The sequence below is a fragment of the Calonectris borealis genome, chromosome 18 (genome assembly GCF_964195595.1).
Source record: "Calonectris borealis chromosome 18, bCalBor7.hap1.2, whole genome shotgun sequence".
Classification (NCBI taxonomy): Eukaryota; Metazoa; Chordata; class Aves; order Procellariiformes; family Procellariidae; genus Calonectris; species Calonectris borealis.
This window is the reverse complement of record NC_134329.1, coordinates 15,727,627-15,742,988: the sequence shown is the minus strand read 5'-3', so window position 1 is coordinate 15,742,988 and position 15,362 is coordinate 15,727,627. Positions and strand designations below refer to the sequence as shown.

General features: G+C 37.9%; 1 protein-coding gene across 5 annotated transcripts in view; it reads right to left on the bottom strand.

Annotated features, from left to right (window-relative positions):
- The window catches only part of RIMBP2 (RIMS binding protein 2), a 116,479-nt gene that overhangs the window by 3,834 nt on the left and 97,283 nt on the right, over positions 1-15,362 (bottom strand). For 3 of the 5 annotated variants that reach the window (XM_075168126.1, XM_075168127.1, XM_075168125.1), the window contains 5 exons: positions 9,189-9,373; positions 6,778-6,946; positions 3,129-3,232; positions 1,472-1,543; positions 181-315 (listed from right to left, as the gene is read on the bottom strand). In XM_075168126.1, the coding sequence (XP_075024227.1) occupies positions 181-315; positions 1,472-1,543; positions 3,129-3,232; positions 6,778-6,946; positions 9,189-9,373 (665 nt within the window). Of the gene's footprint in view, positions 1-180; positions 316-1,471; positions 1,544-3,128; positions 3,233-4,619; positions 4,686-6,777; positions 6,947-9,188; positions 9,374-12,319; positions 12,473-15,362 lie in introns of all 5 variants that reach the window. The other 2 variants (XM_075168123.1, XM_075168124.1) reach the window with 2 other exon arrangements.

The following is a 15,362-nucleotide window of genomic DNA, read 5'->3' as shown; positions in this document are numbered from 1 at the left end:
TGCAACGAGCTAGTGGAAGGCTAAGTAAAGTCATTTTTCTTTATGTTTTGTTTTATATATTTGAAAGTTAAATTTAAATAGGCAAATGGATTTAAAATGTTAAAAGTAATGTCTAAATTATATGAGAGACAGAATGGAATGGAAAATAAAAATTTAAGTTTTTCTTATTCGGTTGCTTACCCTTTTTGCTTTTGTACGCATCGGTGTATCGTGAACATATCGCGAGGGTGCATCAGATAGATAGACTTCAACATCATCAGGCACTTCTTCAAGAAAGTTGGAAGGAACCAGCCCCTTTTGTCCATTAAGTTCACCCTGCAACATGATGAAAATTTCAGTGAATGTTTTAATTAAAGCAAACGTAGGTTCCCAAGAAGGTAAGGAAATACTTTTGACTATTTCAAAGCCAATGAGGAAGAGGAAATATCCATCTAAGGTCACTTGGGACCTTAATAGCTTACACGCTTTTGAAGATCACAAGAGATATCGTGTGTAGTGGAGAGCAAATGAACCCCTGTGTTCTTTATGCGCAATGGAGAAGCGGGAACTGAATTCCCACCCGGTTTCTAGACTTGGGTCCTTAGGACTGCAACGCCACGCGTATGTGTGGTGCTGGGCTGCACAACCTCAAGGCAATTCTGAGATGATCAAATTATTCCTTTGGGTCTCAACAGGGGCCACTTCTACAATCTATCTGAAAGAGACAGCTTGTTTTCTGTTGGCAAGACACTGTGGAAATGGAAAACGCAAGTTCAAGATGCAGATTGGCAGCTACCGTCAACGTGAAGACAGTTCAGCTGGGCAAGCAATGCTGGAATACTGTCTCCCCTGATTATACTCCTCTTAAATGAATGACAAAGTAGTATGATCAGTTAACTAGTACTTAAAAGACTACTGAACTATTTTATTCATTTATTTTAATCAAATAACTGTTTATCGTAGGGACAGGTTTTTCTCGCACATGAAATGCCTTACCCATTACAAGTCATTCACACATTTGCATAGATACCTGTATGATCAAAATACGCATCTTCCAGTAAACTAAAGGAGGCAAATATTATAAAATGCCAAGGCAGCTCTGAGCTGCGTGAACAATCCCTAAAAACACGTGCTGAAGGGGCAAGACTGAACCTTCTTCTGTGCCGTGTGATCTCCTCCAGCTGAGGGAGCGTCTCGGGTTCTGCTGCAGTCCGTGCAGCAGCAGGCGCTGCAAGGCCGGCTCTCTAACGGGGCTGTCTGTGAGCTCCGTCTCCCAGGTACAGAACGGGAGTGGTGATGCTCACCCCGTTTTGACAGTGCTTCCAGGTGTGCCATTTGGGTTGACGTTTTTGTCAGGGTCACGGCTATTCCCACAACACAACGAGCTGGAATCGCTGAAATCCCCCCAGGCTGTCATTTAATAATTCATGCTAGTGAAGATTGCTCTAACAGGTTGTAGCAGTCTGAAGTGACCAAACAGAAGCCAACTTACATAGTAAAATCCATCTTCATCAATTTCACCAAAGACAGTGATAATGTCCCCTGTGCAGAACGTCAGCTCAGCCTGCAGAAAAAGGAACATGTGATAGTGCGTGTTTTGTTAGGCAAAGCTTAACATTGGCTTTATTAATACTAAATACATTAATATTTTCCCCTCGCCTTTATGTTACGACACAGTTAGTGAGACTGAATTGAACTTTGAGAGCAAAACTTTATCTTTTTTTTTTTAGCTTGCTGAATCTGGCACCACTCCCACTAGGTTCTGAACACCCCGAGGACTACCTGCGACAAATGAGCTGAGTGCAACCAGACCTTGGAGATACTCAGAACTCGTCTGCGTGAAGCCTTGAACAACCTGAACGAACTTTGAACTACATGACTTCAAAGGTCCCTTAAAGTCAATCCTCCTGTGAGGAGGGGAGGGACACGGTTCAGGTCCACGCCCTGTACTGAGCTGAGCGCTAGGACTAACGGGTACAAGAACAGCTGAGACTGCTTTCCTGAAACACAAAGTTCTGAACTAAAATTGTGGAGCTATAATGGATTCTGTTCAAGAAAGGCTTCGTAACAGGCATCTCCAGTCTCTGATGAGCAGTCTGCTGGGCTCTTTTTAATTGCCTGCGGTTTAAATGTAATTTAATTAGGTTTTTTTTTTAACTTATTTTTAATTTCCTTTGGCCATGGGAAAGAGAGAGAACAAATAAAATGTTTGCAATATATCAGTGCAATTTATTTGATTTGTTGCCCAAACTACTTTGAAGCACCAGAATTTAGAACCAGATTCTCCAACTTGAGAAATATAAGACAAGTCTGAAAGTGAGTTTTGAAATATGTGGGACTCGAGGGTTTAAAACTCATTAAACCATCAAGTCCCACATATTTCAAAATTCACTTTCTTCTTTAAAAAATTCCAAATTGTTCTACAATTCACCAATTAAAAAAACCCACACTTTAAAGGATAACTGAGGAAGTTCCTAGGTATGCAGTATTTTTTTAGCATTTTAGTGTACCCTGACATTCTTATCACAATGCATATATAAATGAAAATTGCATCAAATCTTGATTGAGGGACTTACCATGTAACATGAAAGACAACGTAAAAAGGATATGACAAATACGAAGAGATGGAAGACTGCATGTGGGTAAATGAAGATAAACCCATAATGAAGAGGTAGCTAACAGCTGTTTTTTAAATGAAGATCTAGCTAATGCTCATTTGTTGTTTATAACTCCATGCTTTTTTCCATATAGACTTTTGGTTTTTATATATATATATGTATACACATATATTGCACAACCATATATCCATAACTGACTATATAATGTCATAATATAATATAATATATAATATAATATAACTATATAATGTTTATATAATATAAATCCTACAAAGGATATTCCTTGATTTTGTTTGAACAAGAACCATAAATCTACCTGTTCAGAAGTCGTAAGCTTGTCACATACATCTGTCCAAAAACACTTGACCAATGTTTGTAATTCTGAACTATTTTTTTTTTTAATATCCACTGTAAATGTATAACAGTGCTTATTAATACCAACTAGGTTTTAATTAAATTATGGCTCCATTAATGTTTTAATTAAATTATGGCTCCATAAATGCTAAGCACAGTAAACAGTTCTGCCAATACCTCTACATCAACGTTAGGAGAACTTTCTCTTGGGTCATAATCATACAGCGCCACCATCCTTCGTGTAGACACTGAATGTTGCCTGCCACTCCGTCTGTTTCTTTCTGTTGCGATCACAAGGAGAGGAAGGGAAGGAAAGCTATCAAAGTCATTTTGAAAAGAAAAACGAGGTGCAATTTTCCCGCACGTCATTTTCACAACAGTGCAGTAACAACGTTGCTATTTCCCTAGCACAGTGATAAAAGGTCGCAGATTACCAAACCTACTAACACAGATAAAGGTTTCAAAACAGCATGTACATTTCAGAAATAACTTAACAGTTGGCCTGCCCTCTTTATTCTAAGCCACTGACTCCTCTGAACAGTATTTATCTGCAAAACTAACGTTCTGAAATTTTCAGCCATTCTTGGTTGGAAGAATCAGAGGTTACCAGGGTATACAAAGCCAAACATTCAAGACTCATGTTTGTTTCGTTTTATTCAAACTTCCACATTTACTGTCTATTCCCTTCCTCCCTCCTAATCACGAGGGATTTTGTGCCTGGGATTATTCTTCAACTTTCTGCTGGGAGGCTGGAAGGAGAAACGGAGACTCTCAGCTGTCCCACGACAAAAGAGGCTCCCATCATGTAAGTGGTCTGCAGTATTTTCAAGACTCTGACCACAAAAACACACTCTCAAGTACTGTTTAATTTTACGTTTCCTTTGTGGGGAACAGAAGGAAAGAAGTAAAATTTGTAGTTTCCAGGAACCACATGAAATGTTTATTGATTGGTATTAAACATTTACAGAGAAGTCCAAAATGGGCTTCATTTTAAATTTGAATGATACTAGCATGATTCTTGCGGATGATTGCTGTAGCAAGAGAAACATGCTTGTTAGTGCTACGTACAGACAGGCATTGAGGGCAGTCTGATGAGCGTTATGCAGTGTGACAAGGGACACCTGGGTTAGGAGGCACCCCATGGTTGTTCCGGCAGGAGGGGGAACATTAAAGGTTCGGCTAATGTAGGAGCATGCACTCACAGCTGTCCCATCACCCACCAGCTGACACCGAAGCACTCAGTCGGAGGAGATCACTTACTTTTGCAGTGGGTGGTTTGCAGTTATTTTCCCAGCTACCAATGCAAGGGATTTACACAGAACACAAGGAGAGATCCAGAATGAAGGCACGGGCTGTAACAGACGTGGGACCCGATCCCCCTGATTCCCCAAAGCCTGGATCAACCCATACCTAAATGATTCTCTCAGAGTCGCACTTGCCATTTTGAGGTACTTCTCTCGGGCAAGATACTGCCCACTGTTCCGGTCAAGGGCCCCTCTACGACCAAGAAAAGAATCCAAAAGGGACCCTATATGTAATTGCTACGTGACAATATTTTCCAACTTCTGGTTTCCAAAAGTTCAGAGGCATAAAAAAGTAAATCTAGACAGCTCAAACCATTTCAGCTAATTTACAGCTTGAATCAAATTATTGGTTCTTAGCACAGACCTCTTTTAGACTTTCTGGATCTGCGGTGTACAGAGCGTGTGCTCTCTTTGAAACGGTCACAGTTGACTTCAGGAAAGGAATGCATACAAATAAAAGAAGAAAAGATATGAAGCTGTTCAAAGTTCTGTTTTTAAGGATTTAATGTGGGCAAAGGATTAAGAAAAATATAGTCATATGAACACAGCATGTAAAGTGTCTGATATGACATTAAAAATATGAGTAACAATACGAGACAGACTGGCAATGAGAGCTGGCTTCTGCTAAAAATCCACGTGGGCAGCCTCTGTGACAGCGAGGGTCTGAGCACGTGGATATCTGCTATTCAGAATTTGTATTTAGTTTAAAATTAAGCCAAACTAACTATTCTCTCCAAATCCATAGTAAGAGCGTTTGTTGTTTTTTGGTTTTTAAACGGCTAACAATTTAAATCCGTATTAAAGAGAAAATACGTGATGCTTTTAAAGTGCTAAAATATTTAAAGGTGAACTGCTGGGGGTAGGTTGCTAACAGCTTTCTCAGAAACATCCCAGAATAAAAAGAATTGCTTAAAAATGTAAGGCAGGGCAACATTTCTGTCACAAATGGCCTCTCCCTCTTTCCAACATAAAGACTTTCTGATTTCTCAGCTATTTCGGGAGACGCTGTCAGTTGAGTACAACAAAAAAATCCAATTGTATTTGCAAAATATGACCCTTAGCCAAAATATTCAAATTATGGGGAGCTATGCAGACTAGCGGTTTCATTTTCACAAGTGTTCTGTATCATCAACTTGCTGACTTTGATAAGAACTGAGAGCACTGAGCAGGACCTAAGTTTCAGTCGTAGCTGTTTAGGAAGATGTTTTCTGTACCCACGTGTGACCTCACTGTAGAAGTAGAAATGTATTTAGACACTTCTTAATCCCATCAGGCCGCCGGTTGTGTTTACAGATGTCCCTAAGCAGGTTAGGTATCTCATTCTAACAGACTTCAAATGGTGCAGACCCATGCTAGAACCACTGCTTGTGCGGAATAATGCTGTAGGCAGCCAACCTATTCAGGCACCTCTGTGGTCCCACTTGTGCCTCTCCCAGGTTTTTGTCCTACAAACGTGCATGTAGGTGGATGCGCTGTACCTAGAGGAGCAGATGGGCAGTGGGGCTTAAAAGTGCCTGTGGGTGGGAGTGTTTGTTGTATTTATGTGGCATAAGCAAATAAATACACAGATTTGAACTAAGAACTCAATTAAGCAATTAAGAATTTCAATCATCCCTCCCTTTCATGGACAATGGAGAATTTTAAAATATCTCAATATCTTAAAAAAACAACAAAAAATAATTTGTCTCACATTTACTAATATGATTTTGGAAACGATAAGGTTTTATTCAATCTAAGAAAACAATTGTGGAAGATTTCTTTGGTTTTTTTAGCAACCACTTTTACAGTTCACTTTTAAACAGGACTGAACCAATTCCAGCCCTTTATACTCTCTGAATCATGTTGAAAATTTTAAAACATATTGAGATAATTGTATGAAATTTATTTTTAGAAAGAAATCTAAGTTAAGATACTTGCATTGTGTATCTGTGTACAACATTGAACCAATGATGTAACACAAGTGGTTCATAACACAGAATTGTTTGGCCAAACTCTGCTTTTTAAAGGGTTTGTTACTGCAATATTCATAAAATCTCAAAATATGTAGTGCTATCCCAAATGAGATTCCACATAACCCTTTGCCACCATCCCTTTAAATTATTGGTAAAGTAGGAAAATGTAGAAGAGTAAAAATAACAACAAATAAGTGATTCTTTTTATGCTTTGCAGCAGTGAGCGTATCACAAAGCACCTCAGCACAGCACACTCCAAAGCACAGGGATCCTGTTCTGTGTCTAGAAATCTTTCCGGTGACAAACCCCATTTTTTTAAATAAGAAAAGAAAGTAATGAGTGGAGTGGTGAAGATACAAGTCTTCATTTGCAGCAAAAGATGTGACCAAGATTAAATATTAGTTGAATAAAGTCATCCAGATACTGACACAGAATGTATCCCATGGTGTAGTAAATTGCTGTAAAATTTAGATGCATCTGCATATAGTAAAAACAAAAGGCAAAGCAGATCCAGCCAAGTTAACAGCACCCAAAAGTTAGGAGAAGTGAACCATATATATTTTTCCTTACCAATTTTCTCAACTGGTGTGTTCAAAGGAAGAAAGCCTTGTTTTAGAAGCTGATCCATCATCTCTTCATCATCTGCTTGGATCTCCGAGACCATATTACATGGGATAAGGCCAATTCTTGTACAGGTTTCTCCACGATAGAATCCATCAGCATCTTTGTCCCCATAAACCTGTTATTCAAAGAGCGGTAATGTTGGTCAATACAGGTTTAGCATTTAGGAATTTTAATACAGGGTAAATGGTTACTAAAGCATAGACAGATGACTACAATTTGGATGTGGAATTGTATTAGTTTTTGACTACTCTTATGTTACAAAACTGGAATCGTTATGTTAATTTGATATATGACTTCAGATACATAAGCGGAATTTGGACTTTTTTTGTTAGCAGTGAAATGCACAAAAAGTGAAAGACACCATTAAAAGTCGTCAGCTTCTCCCTGTGCTAAGCCAAAAGTATACTTAATGGTTTACACTCGTGTTTATGGAGTTATTCACATGGCACCATTTTTAGTGCCATATGAATGATATTCAAAATGAAGCATTTGCAAAACTGTGCCAAGTGTTGTTACTTTGAATAGAACAACTTGTATATGATCAAAAATGCCTATCTGATACTTACTATACTTGATATATACACTCAAGCTCTGCTATTGTCTTTCCAGAAAACATGAATTAAGGTATAAAAATAGCATGAATTTTCATCAATGAGAACAAATCCAGAATTTCTCTTAAATTCTAAAAATGCAGTCAATTCATAAAGGCTACTAATGACACAAAGGCCTAGATTGAGGACTGTACTAAACAAAAATAATGTTCTTAAGGCCAAACTGATGACTGAGTTTAGATTGTTCTTTGTTTAGGCTCAATCAATTGTCTTTTCTTTTCTTTTCTAAGAACAAACAAAAACCCCAAACTAATCCCTTCAGTTCAAATCAGAGTTCATTAAAAATGACCGATGAATAGCCTAAACTTTCTAGACCAGGAACGTTTTCCAGTTTTAATCACTATATATCCATGACTTACCTGGCACCACTACTGCCTCACACAGCACAGCATATGTGACCGTAACACATGTACGGGACCGACTTCATACAGCTCCTGGTGGAACTGACCCTCCACCATCCCACTGCTCAGATAATGTACGGAAAGTATTTTGAAAATGCAAACCAATCCACCTTCACAACAATTTGATGAGAAATTCAAAGCAGCAGATCACATGGTTCCAAATATAAAACAAGCATCACTGAGAATGAATATCTGATGTGGGATCTCTCTAGAGTTTTCAGTGCCAAACAGGTACATATTTGTGAAGAAATAATTAAAATACCTGAGTGAAATGAACATTCTTGCAAAGAAAAATAAGCTCTTGAACAAGTTCCATATTTTTACCATCATGTAAGGAGATATGCAAAGTATCTAACAAAGTATTTAACACTCAAACGTGATTTAGGATACGGACATTTGTGTTAGGATCCAATCCAACACAGTGGAAGGCAGTCAGTATTTTAATAGCTTAAGTTACAGTTTTATCTTTGAAATGGGTAGTGTAACAAATGAGTCTGCATTTTTTCAGATTCCATTTCAGGTCATACTTAAATCCCAGTTACCCTTGGACTACCAGCAGCTGTTCCTTCCGCCTCTCTCACTTCTGCCCATTTTGCACCAGATTGGTAAGATACAAAGCGGCAGGAGGAGAATGCTTACATTTGCTGATTCAACAGAAAAATCTGCTAGCTTTTTAAAATCAGATCAGCAAAGTGAACAAATTTGCCTTGCAGCTGCACAATCATAAGATGAGGCAAGCTGGAATAGAGGGCTGGCTAAAAACGTTGACAGAGCCCAACACCGTCCCTGTCACCTGAAACAGGGCGGATTTGTCTTCTGCACCCTGTTTAAAGGCAGCTTAGGTATTTTTATACCAAACAGCCAGAAAAGGGAGTGGGTTTCCCAGTTTCGGAAGAGGATGACTCTGGAAGAGAACACCTAATTTTTGGACTTTAATTAATCTTAATGCTAGTTAGGAGTGTTCAGCATTTTAAAAAAATACAGCAGCTCTGGTATCTATGAAGGTACAACACTAAGCACTTTCGTGGCACCCTCTGAAGCAGTTTTTCCTGCAGGGTTTGTGGCAATGAACACAGGAGTCACAATTTTGGTCTTAGAACCTAAATCTCTAATTGAGTCTGGCCCTAACTATCTATAGCGACTTTGAGATTTTTCCCCATTACTTAATTATTTTTAAGCCATTAGCACTAGATACTAGGTTCCAGATCCAGTGAGATTTACAGCCTGAACCTCTGGAGGGAAAAAACCTTGGACCCTAGTCACACAAGTTGCTTTCTCCACAGGGAACAAAGGAGACCCTGTTTGTAAAACTGGTTCCTTCGTTTGCTTTCTTTTTAGATCCCACCTTAATGATCTGTCCTTCTTTAAATGGCAGCTCTTCTTCTGCAGCATCAGGATTTGGGGACATTGTCAGCGGATCGTAGTCAAAGAGTGCAACAAATATTCGAGTAGAAATATCCTCTGTGCCAGGATCTGTTTCTGATTCTTCATAAATATCTGGAGAAAGATGGTCATGACCACCATAGCCATCTATGAAAATAAATTCAGAAAAGAACAATTCAGTAATACAAGTTGGCCTCATCTTTCAACTATTCCAGTTAATATTTGAAAAATGTTTGGCATTTCAGTTAAAAAAACCCAATAACTTAATGCATGTCCTATTAAGCTTGGTGGTTTTTTTTTTAATTAGCAATTTGGTATTTTTTTAAAAAGCATATACAATCTGCATGCACTGAATGTGGTGCTGATCTCCTACACCACACTAACATTTACACATGTGAATACAGCTCAGGTAAGAAAGCAATTTTTGTTAGCTTTACTAGAGTTTGCCATAAATCAATGAAGCATGTTAAGAGTGATATAATGATGAGTCTGATAGGTTTTATCATTACTACAAAAATAACCATGCTTTGGATCCACCTGTTTTCCAGCACAGCTGCTTCTGCTCTTCATGGACACAAGAAAGCACATCCCAGCTGTGTTGACATACCATGTTCTAGGTACCAGGTTTAAAACATGGTTATAACCTCTTCTCTCCAGACAGGCAAGAAGAAATATATTTCAGTAGTGTCAGTTATGCCAGGGTTGGAACCACACTGCCTATGATTTTGTTTAAACACAGTCAGTAGTTAACATAGCCAGCAGTGCCCCAAACCAACCCGAACACTAACAAGATGTGTTAAAATCCAGGAGGAATGGTTAGCTATGACTGCATTTAACCATAAGCTCATTAGGAAAAATCATCCATGAACATCACAACACTTGACACTGCACTGAACTCTGTCCACTGCAGGGTACCAAATCAATTAGGACATAAAAAATGAGAACTGACGTTTTGTCTCATACATCTTTCAGACTTTTCAAATGACCTGGAGAATGCATTTAGTCCATGATTCAACAGCATACTCAAGGATGGACTTCTGTAAAACTGAATTAGAAAATTAGGCCAAAATGGCTAACAATGAGTGTTTTGATTCACAGGTTTCAAAGGCTTTTAAGAATTTGTTTTGAAAGAGCATGTGGCAGCACTTTCCCAAAAAATAGTCTCTTTCAAGACATACGAAGTCCCAAAAAATAAAGCCCTCAAAATGACAAGTCACTTCTGAAAAATTTGGCTTATTGTGCAGGTCCCGCTAACTTCAGAGGGAGTCACATACTTTTGTTCTTTGCTGAATCAACACTTATCATCCAGTTTACAAGATCCTTCACAATGAATAAATTGAGAAAGCAATGTCATGAATTACGATGAAAGTGTAGTTCAACTATATCAAAATTTTTCCAAAGAATTTTCAAATTAGGACAATTTTTGCTGTAATAATCTCTTACAAATTAATGACTCCCATTTTTGGTAATAGTTTGAACGTTCAATATGGAACATTTTAGATAAAATTCCTCTTTTTGCCTCAACATCAGATGCATTTTATTCAACATTTGGTATTCTTAAACTACCAAAAAAAATTTTCAGAGGGTCACAGCTTTAAGGGAACAGCTACTAACTCTTGGGTCCAGAGCGCAAGAAAGAATGTGAATAGTGAAAAATGCAGAACAGCAAAAGGGCAGGGAAAAATTCCAGCCAAGAAGCTTTAGGCAGGCACAAAGCACAGAAAGGAAGTGTGGGAGAAGGGCGCATGTGGGACAGAAAGCAATGGGACACAAAGGATGGGATTCTTCTCTGTTCTGTTCTCCTCCCACAGTCAGGTTGCAGTCATTCTGTGGTTCATACTCAGGCCCACCAGGCAATGTAAAACAGGTGGGTTAAGGGGTGTTTTGTTGTTTTTTAAATTAAAAATATCGATTTTTGCATCCAACTCCAACTGCAGTTAATGGGGGTTAGGTGCAAACATGAATTATAGCCGAATGTATCTCTGTTAAAAGCACTGGCCTGTAACAATCTGACTCGGAATAGTCATGTTTGCTTCAGTGAACCACAAAGCAAATAATCTCTTGATTAGCTCATTAGCCACTTATCTTAAAGAGGTATATATGTATATCATACATATACACACACAGATAACGGTGTATGTAAAATCTTAGTCTTTGGATGCAGCCAGCCAGATTCCCAACTGATGCATAGTTGCAACCACGGTTGCATTGAATTCACTAAAATATACACCAATATACACAAGCTGATAATCTGGTTGTAAGTCAGTCAGACATGTTTGCTTTGAAACTCAATATTAAATGATGATTTACCTAAACTTTCAGGGCCCCTTTTGTTTCACTTCAGATATCAACAAAACCCTAATGTGTTTCTTAGCTCTATTTATGGCCTGCGCTGCTTTTATGGGTTAAGTATTAGACACTTCAATTTACTGTGTTATGAACTATGAAAACTGAGTTGTTGATCATGTAATGATTTCTATGTTGATGAAGCAACAAATACTATCAGTAGTGGGCATAATTGCCTTACTCATGTAATACAAGTTTGTCATCATGATGTAATTGTTCCTAAAAATAATTTTTGTCTTCACCAAGTGACACGGCCAAAGTCCTGTGTGGTCACTGAAAAGACCCCAAATCTTCGTTTAGCCCAAGCTGTAAATCAGAATAACCTTTGGTAACTGCTGCCTGTTACAGGACGTTGGGTTGTGATATACCAGCTACTGTTTGTCCCTGACCAGTCTATATGAATCAAGTGGAAATGTGGTCATTTTGATGAATGGTTGTTCAGGTGTATACAGTAAATACTGACTGGCATTAGTAGCAGCATAGCTTCACAGAGGTTCATGCAATGCAGTGTGCTTGGACTCAGTCGAGTATGGAAAGGTGGCTGCACAGCAGTTTCAGGACAGAGGACTAAGGGCTGCTTGTCCCTTACAGCTGAGCTGGAGAAACTTACCTGAGCGCAGACAGGACTTAAGAGCTAGTTCCCCTGGCATTCTGCATTGCATGCAATGTTGTCATACAGAAACCGCACTTGTTAACACGCAGCTCTAAAATGTGTCTGTCATAAAGGATGAATAATGTTCGGCATACCGTATCTATATTCAGAGGCCATGGTACGCTGCTGAGGCCATTTCTTGTGTCCACCAATGCTGCGATAATAAGCTTCTTCTTTTACAGGTGAAATATTTCCCTCACTACCTGACCGAGACCGACCGCCTTCACTGTTACTGTCCATTGTAATTTCTATGGAGAAAAAGGGAATGATCTATTAAAACATATTGTACAGTTGCCTTTGCGGAGGCTCCTGCGGGCAGGCTTTGCCTATCTTTTTTTCTGACTTGCATATAGTAGGAAGGCTAAACACTGCATAAGCTTTGCCAGATGTCTCAGCCTCTAGAAATCCTTCCTGAGCAGAGGAATCACAGAAATGTGTATCTCCTTTTTTTAAAGCATCTGAATTTTGTGCTTTTTAAAATTCATACAGTGTAAATATTGTTTGTTAGATCTTTGGATAGGAATCATCTTTTATTATGAGGTTTAAACAATCCTACCTGCCAGATCTGCAAGGTCAAGAGCACTGTAAACTGTGTTTCACCTTCTAAAGTATCAACCTAAAAACAAAAATTAATTAATTTACTTAAATCCTACCTGCAAGAAGATACTAATCCAAAGTATTTATAGATTAATGGAGAAAAAAACCTCAAAGAATTTAAATTCTGGAATGTTTTGGAGAAAGGTTTTATCATTGGAATCCTAAGAACATTACAATTTTGAAGGTCTTTCCCACTAATTTAACCTCCCAGAGCTGCCTTAAGAACTTTCCATTACTAAAGTGACCCTTTAGCTGAATAACTCAGTAAAAACTCCAGGCATACACGTAAAGAATAAGCTGCTGCCAAGAAATTTGGAATCCACACTTTTGAGCTATATGCTGAGGCCAACAACAGTTTCATGTATTTAAGCAGTCTAAACTTTGGCTCAATCGTATTTACTTTCTTCTTCCCTTTTATTTTACTCTGCTTTTCACTTTGTGGGACTACATATTATAATACTCAACTATAATAACTTCCTTCTTCAAAAACCATGCTTGCAGCCCTTATTCATGGGAAACTTCCCCTGTCAGTGGGAGTTCTGAACAGTGAGTTCAAGTTTATACAATGCCCTACTATATGCTTTTGGATGCCCTATTTCTGCCACATTTTATTTATCTGAACTCTTGATACATTTCATATCGTCTAGATTTTTTTCCAGCAGGCTTACAGGAAGCAACTTTTGTGCAGAGTTTTATCAAGTGTTTATATTTGCTTCACTTATCCTCAACGTGATTTATTACAGTATGATGCTGAAAGAGAGAAATAATGCATACATATCTTTCAGCAATTTTAATCACTAGTCTTTTAGTCAGAAATTAGAACTCTTGAACTCTAAGCCACATAGGGCCTTTCAACAGCTTCACAGCAAAAAATTTTTTTTTGTTAGATACTGTACATAACGCTCAGTAGTTTGCTTGTTACCAGCATTAGACAATATTGTAATTTATTCCTAATGGAACTTCCCCAAAAAGCATCTGTGGATTGTACATAATACAAAATACACTAATTCATTCTTTAAGTTACGCTGAAAGAAATAAAATCTGAGATTTTATTTTCTGTTTAATTATCTATTTGAGCACAGATTGACTATCACAAATTAACTTCTTTATCTGATTCCTAAGCTGTTGCTATTGAACTATTAAACAGTGAAGTCATTACTTAGTGGTTTCTGCGCCCTAACTTTGTGGACGGAAAGTGAGCTCTGATAAATTTAATCACTTCCCTTATTTTTTAATTAAAATGAAAATTAAAAGGAAACTCAAAGGATTAATTCAAACAAACCTGTCTACTCTCTTGCTATTCATAAAAAAATGTTTTAGCTGATAATGTAATAGAAAGAACTTAGATACAAAACTTTCTTTAAGTAGTCCAAACATAAACCAGAAATCTTTACTCCTGAGAAAAAAAGGCTGCTTTCAGAGAAGAAGAAAAAGGACATGAAAATCTAACAACACCATCTGAAAGCTATTTGGTGCAGCTAACAATAACCTGTCAATAGAAGCACAAGAGCCTCCCTGGAGCTGATTCTCCCCCATACCATTTTCATACCAGTGTAATTCCATTGACATCTGTGAAGACTACCCTGGTTTACACCAGGACGTGGGACGGCAATCAGGCCTCTGAACAGCCATGCTATATTGAAGACAGTAAGAAAGTTTCACGCATTACAGCTGTATGTGTGTACTGATCTATGGTTTGAAGAATAATAATTACTATCTACTAGATATCAAAATAATTGTGCCCATTAGGGGGATTTTGCTTTTAATTTACAGTACAGGAATTTTAGTGTGATTCTATGAAAAGGGAAAAATATTTAATATTTAAAAATAAAAGCATTCCTTAATGATCAGTCTCTCTCTTTCTGATAATCCCCATTTGTGAGGTCTCTTATTCACATAAATGTCAGGTGAGAATTGCCTGACAATGCTTCCTTCTCCTCCTGATGATGCCTACATATTCACAAATTAAAGTCCAGGTTTGGGACAGGAACTGGACCGACCTGTACATCTTCATGGAGTAAAGTTCTGCTAATAGCTCCCAGAACTCTTTCTGCATTTGTTTTGCATGTGTTTGCTGATTTTCAGTGTTAATGTTTCTTATTTGTCAGTATAGAGTGCAAGTTTTAACAGATATGTATTTGTCCATAGTGTCTTGATTCCATTATCTTTTCTGCACTACTTTTTGGATTTTCTGGTATATACCAGCATATAGTTTAAGTCATAAGTAAACCAGAATAGGGATGATTCTGTAAGAAATATCAACTCTAGTAAATATATGCAAGTTCTGCTTGTTACATTTAACTTGTTACATTTAACAGCTTCCATTTTTCCTGTTAAATTCCAAAAAGTAGTCAAGAAAATGGAAAGTTAATGCAAAATGATGGTTGATGAATGGAAAGATGGATGGCTGAATGGATGGCTGAATGCGTACATTTATTTTACTGATCATATATTAGCCTGCCTGTATTACAATTTCGTCTTAGGTAAGATCTGACAGCATCTAATCTTAACCAAGCTTAGAAAAGCTCCAACACCCACTAA